This window comes from Austrofundulus limnaeus, unplaced genomic scaffold (assembly GCF_001266775.1).
Source record: "Austrofundulus limnaeus strain Quisiro unplaced genomic scaffold, Austrofundulus_limnaeus-1.0 Scaffold36, whole genome shotgun sequence".
Lineage (NCBI taxonomy): Eukaryota > Metazoa > Chordata > Actinopteri > Cyprinodontiformes > Rivulidae > Austrofundulus > Austrofundulus limnaeus.
Genome location: NW_013952438.1, coordinates 1,372,382 through 1,378,299, shown reverse-complemented (window position 1 = coordinate 1,378,299; position 5,918 = coordinate 1,372,382). Strand labels below are relative to the sequence as shown.

Below are 5,918 nucleotides of genomic sequence, written 5' to 3'. Positions count from 1 at the left end.
GTGTGATACCTGGCCATCATTTGGGACTGAACCAGCTGATATTAACTTGCACTGACAAGGGGCAGGCTGGCTTTGTAATTACTGAGAGAGTTCAGCTGATGTCTTGGCTTTCCATGCCTTTTTACGCATTTTACCCATCGCACATGTGAGCACACATGTGGAGCAGTGGGCTGCCAATTAAAGCGCCTGGGGAGCAGCTGTGGGGTTAAGGGCCTTGCTCAAGGGCCCAAGGTGGGGCTGGTTGGTCTGCGGGAGTCGAACCAGCGACCTTCCAATCACAGACTCGGCTTCTCTACCCTCTGCGCCACCACCCCCCCTTTCTTCATGTGTTCAATACTTTTTCCCTGTGCCGTTCCACATTATTACAAATAACTTCAATTCTGGACATTTATGGTTTGATTTCTTTGTATGTATGGATCACTTGGGTTGTTACTGACATCTGGTGAAAATTTCACGTCATTAGCACCTCTAGTAATATATTTACTGAGAAAAATGGTGACGTGTTCAATACTTATTTTACCAGCTGTATATTTTATATATTGACATATATATAATATACGTAAGCGATACACTAAGAAAATACTGCTGTCTTAACAATTGTTCAAAAATATAAAGCTTAAGTATGGAAATACTTGTATTACTTTTATCAGAATGTTTTAAGTGCATAATATAAACAACTATTACAAAAACCTACTTATAACTGTTACATATGTGTTCATTTTTTGACACTTTAAGAAGTGTCCTATCTGATTTAAAACAAATTTAACTCTCAAAGTAGTGCAAATACACACAGACAGTGACAAATTCGTATGTTTGTTACCTGTGTTGACAGAACTTCCATCGGGATTGTAGTCTACCTCAGCCTCACTGACACCAGCATCACGGATGGTCTTCCTCTCCCCATCTTCATCTTCGTTGTCACTGCCTTCATCCTCGCTGCTGCTGTAGTAGTACTGCAGCTTCTCGCCCAGCAGTTTGTCATCCAGAGTGGTCATGACAGCAGGTCACCTATGGGCAAACACAACACTACACACTCTTCACATCAGGAACACTTTATAGGTTGAGCACATTAATCTGATGACAAAGCATACTGACAGACATCCAGTCTGTTATAAGGAAAGGCTTATTTGAAAAATAGGACATGTGAGCTTAAAGAGGCGCGTCAGATTAAATAAACCTAAGCTGAGAGGCCTTATGGTACTCTAATCCGTATAAAACCCAGCCTCTCTTTTGGAGAGGCAAACAGGTAGACAATATTGAAAACTCTCTCGTTTTAGTTACAACATTCTACCTAAATAATATAGTAATATCTCTTTCGTTTCGTTTGGATAGACAAACATCTCCGCTTTAACGAGATAAACAGTAGCTTGAAGGCCTCTATGCCGATGTTATAAACCAAAATAGCTAAGTGGGCAATCCATTCTACTAAGTGATAATGTTATTACTTCAAATGCCAAAAAAGAAATAGAGACAATCCGTTTATTTTTATTATAAAAGTGCATCAGAACAGCAAGTAGTGTCAAGTGTCGTTTAGGCTGGTTTGGCATTAGCCAGAAGCTAAGTAGTTTGACATGCCGGACTAAAGTGACGCCATGTTACTTAAAAAGAACAGATTGTTAAATTTATCGAAACTAGTATATTTTACACAGTAACTAAACCTACATAAACATTTCTCAAAAATATCTTACCGTAGTTCCTTCACAAGCTATCGTGCTTCGACTGTAATATGCTAGTTTAGCAAACCACGCCCCCAGTTTATGATGCTTTAAATACTAACGGGAAAATAGCTAATTTTTTTTTGACGGCGACTATCGTATGGGTTGTGTCTTTATTTGAAAGCGTATTCTCGTTCTTTATCTTCTTGTACTGTGATTTTTTGAAAGCTTATTTATGTACTTATGTTTAGCCTACTGTGGGGGGAAGGGAATACAAATCACGTAAATACGAAACTCACAAACCCACAATCACACATGTAAATAGTATGTGCTTAAAAAGACATGTTTTAGTTTTATGCTGGGGTATATAGTTGGTAGTTTTAGTTTTCACGTTTTGTCAAAAGTGATGCCACTTGACTGGAAATATAATTTTTACTAGGTACATTGAATGCAACACCCAACGCTGGGAGAGATGATGGAAATTCAAACACGCAATTCTCTACATTCTCCACTAGAGGGCAGTATGACAATAAAATTTCATGGAGGTGTGTAGTATGACATTATCTAAGTCAATGCAAAATATCCTACGTGTGCTGCTACATTAACACTGTAATCAGCCTAATTTGCAAAGTCAAAAATGTTTTGATTGAATTATCTTTCTTTAAAAAATATTTCCCACAAAAGGTGGATGGGTTTATGGGTTCACTCACCAGATTGTTAAAACAAATTAAACCCAACCCACCATGAAACCCATGTTATCTTAAAAAACAAGAAGGAAACAAACTGCGCCAGATGTTGTCAAAAGATCCTATTGGATTTAAGAGTTTTATGTATATCTCACGTCACATCCCTGAAATGTCCCGGGGTATCAATGATTTGATGTTTCAGTTTAGTGTGACTGTGCACTCCGATTAAAAAAAAAAACACTTTTCGAAAAGACTGGGTGGGTCATTTCCGTTCCCATAAGTATTCAGAGAGAAGCCAAAAAAATAACAGAGTGAAAGGCAGAGGAACACGAAACAATGCCTAGTAATTTGTTACTTTTAATTAACATTAATGACACATTTTGAGTCTTATTGTTTTATTCCAGTGAATGTTTGAACTGATCAAAGACAGATGACATAATATTGCATGGAAGTGTGAACTGTAACAACTTGTCATACAGTAGGGCAAAAAACTTTAACAAAACCCATATGTTTGACTCCTCACTGGTGGGTTTGTCCAAGTGTAAAACTGACAGTGAGCAAGTTGAAGGAAAAGTCCAGTTCGTTTGTTTATCCTAACATGCTGTGTGCAACCACTTGTTTCATCTTCATATCAGATGTAGAAAGCATAAAGATGGGTCTGCTCATGGTCATAGCTCATCAAGGTGAACTTTCCCATCATTCTTTGCAGGTTTTTCCTCTGCTGGAACTCTGAATGACACATAAGGGCACGTCCTGGTGTTCAGACAGACCAGCTTCTTTAGAGTGGCAGAGTTTACGATGTCGAAGCCAACTTTGCCTCCAAAGGTGCTGGGCTTCCAGTAATCTGGAGAACAGATGGGGTTCCCCATGAGACCCTTGAGAGAAAAGGGGGCGCCCATTTCCACCATGCTTTCTCCAAATACGGCGCCCTGACGCGTTTTCTCCAGCAGTAATCCGGGATAAAATTCAAGCGTGTCGATGTCACCGTACAGCTCTTCGAGTGTGCTGGCTATCTCCTCATCATCTGCAAAAACACAAGCGCAAGTTTTAATCAACATATAAACACACACAGAGCAGGCAACGCTGAATCTCTGCCACAGCTTTATTATCAAAGATTTAGTGAAGTGATTTTAAGCCATTTGTAGCAAATCAATGTAATGACATTTCATTATCTGCAACTGTGTAAACATCTAAATAGCAGAAAATTCTTTTACTCAAAGAACATTTGCTAAATGTTCTCACACTTGTAAAAACCTATAAATCTTTCGGTGTATCCAGTTGTGTGGGCTGCTCACACAGGCGGTCTCACCAGTGAACTCTCTGAACGACGAGTAGGGCTCGAGGTTGAAACGCTTCCTGTACTCGTTGAAAGGCTGGACCCGCAGCTGGCGAGACTCCTTTATAGTCCCTGTGGCTACCTTGGCTGCAATGGCATTAATGTTGTGGCCTCCGCCGATCTGTAAGATAAACATTCAAGGAAGACATATTAGAGATTACTTACACAAAAAGCGTAGGATTCACGCGCTAATGGTCCAAGCAGAGTGAACACCAAAGGGGACTGCTGTCTTCCTAAAATACCTCAATTTAAACGATTTCATTGGCCTCGTGAGAACAATATTTTATATTTACAGTCTTCACTTTTTCCATTTAAAAGTATAATAGTATAACTTTTCCGCTCAAAGCGCCTCAGGCTGAACAAGAAGTGCTACAGCTAGCTGCTGATGCTTTGGTTTACATTTAGAAATATCCACAGCGTTTCATGTAAATAGTGTTGGCATGACCTATTGGGAAAATTTTAAAGGGGGGTGGGAGTGTATTATGCAAAATCAACTTTTTTTAGCTTTGTACCATGCTATGTTATTCACTTATTTAAAACATACCCAGAGTGTTGCTTTAACTCATTCATGCATGTTTAAGAAATATTTCTATCTCCCCTGGTAGCCGTGTGGAGCTGCCTAAATGCTTGCTGGTACAAAGCACCACCTATTTACACAAAGCTCCTCCCCGGAGCTCAGTCTGCAGCCGAGTTCCTTCCACAGAGCACCCCTCCCATGAAGCATTGTTGTGAAGATGTGCTGAAGTGGGAGTGTCATGAACGGTAGAAAATTTTTAAAGAGACAGAGGCCAATTTCAAGGCCAATTTTCTACAAGCTTTGATGCAAAGTCAGTTTTATTTTTGATATATACAGATTTTTCATAACAACTGAAGGTAACAGTTGATTGTGGTAGAGAAAAGAATCATGTGCCTGAAAAATACATAATATCCACCTTTAATACTGGAATCATGTTCAGACCCCATGTAAAAGTAGTAGTAGTACATTATGGTCTTGGCCTAGCTCTGACTAGCATTTACCAGATGGGCAGCTTTGATAAGCAACTCATCTGGTCCTATTCAGCACGTGAACGTGCAGCTAACATCCAAGTCTTCTCTCCATCTGAATAAAAAAACTACTGTTATTTATATGCTTCGCAATCCAAGACCTACAGAACGAGGGCTAAGCGAGAAATAATGAGGCTTTATCCCTTGTGACACAACATTTCAGGTATACGAAAAAATATTGAAATTTATTGTTAGCAAAAAATCTGTCAAAATTTACTCTGGTGATTTGGGGTTGAATTTTTTGTATTTTACATGCATAAATAGCTCATAATTCTGGTCAGAATTAAACTCTCTTCAAACTGAGGCTGCTCAAACAGTTACCTACAACAGATAAGATACTATTTGTTCGTAGACTTTATACAGAACCCCGTTGAACTGATCTGAACTATCACTTTAAAGAAATGTTTGATTCAGGTTTATTTATAAGAATTTATTTGTAATCCAGCTCCACTGCATCATGTTCTTTACTCATTAAATGTTGAGTTGTGCAGTTTTATATTGCACACTTAGATTTACAATAATAAATTAAATAACTTACTTCTACAAGTAGGGAAGAGAAAGACACGTTTTACCATGAAAAACATTTTAGTGGAGGCTATTGTTGTGTGTTATCTCAGTCGTTTCTGGTTTTTGAAAGGTTTTATTTGGTTCCAGTCCAATGTAAAGCACTGGATGTGATTAACACAACACAAACGCAGCAAAACATTGCAGCAAAACAGGAAAATGAGGCATAAAAGTCAGATGTTTGATGCTGAACAACGTTATTTCCCAGAAATATACAGAAGCCCTGAGTGGGAGGAGTTTTTCCTCCAGTCTGACCGAACCTGACTTTCTGAGCTGTGAGCGGCCGTTCATCACCTGACCAGCGACTTGTCGAGAGAAGGCATCCACCAGCTTCTCCACCCCGTAGTGTGTGAGAACGGACGTGTTGAACAGGAACTGCGCATACGACAGCTCCTCGCTGTTTATGTGGAAGCTGTCGGGCATCAGAGGGTGCCAGTGGTAGAGCTGGCTGAACTCCAGCGCGATGCGGTTCCCGTACTGGAAATGGGAGTGAAACAGCAGGGTGGGGTCGAACTTCAGCTGCAGCCGGTAGCCGCTCAGGTGTTGCACGTACTCCTCGATCACGATCCGGATCGTCTCGCCTGCAAACACACACACACACACACACACACACACACACACACACACACACAC

The 5,918-nt window shown here is 40.0% G+C and overlaps 2 protein-coding genes across 2 annotated transcripts in view; both read right to left on the bottom strand.

The window, feature by feature from the left end:
- Window positions 1-1,778, bottom strand: part of pdcl (phosducin-like) — a 4,136-nt gene extending 2,358 nt beyond the window's left edge. The window contains exons 1-2 of the mRNA XM_014006532.1: window positions 1,689-1,778; window positions 821-1,008 (exon numbers count right to left, since the gene is read on the bottom strand). Coding sequence (XP_013861986.1) covers window positions 821-995 — 175 coding nt within the window. The 5' untranslated portion in view covers window positions 996-1,008; window positions 1,689-1,778. The remainder of the gene's footprint in view (window positions 1-820; window positions 1,009-1,688) is intronic.
- A 941-nt stretch (window positions 1,779-2,719) lies between these two features.
- The window catches only part of LOC106516263 (prostaglandin G/H synthase 1), a 13,438-nt gene continuing 10,239 nt past the window's right edge, over window positions 2,720-5,918 (bottom strand). The window contains exons 9-11 of the mRNA XM_014006531.1: window positions 5,580-5,866; window positions 3,651-3,798; window positions 2,720-3,365 (exon numbers count right to left, since the gene is read on the bottom strand). Coding sequence (XP_013861985.1) covers window positions 3,010-3,365; window positions 3,651-3,798; window positions 5,580-5,866 — 791 coding nt within the window. The 3' untranslated portion in view covers window positions 2,720-3,009. The remainder of the gene's footprint in view (window positions 3,366-3,650; window positions 3,799-5,579; window positions 5,867-5,918) is intronic.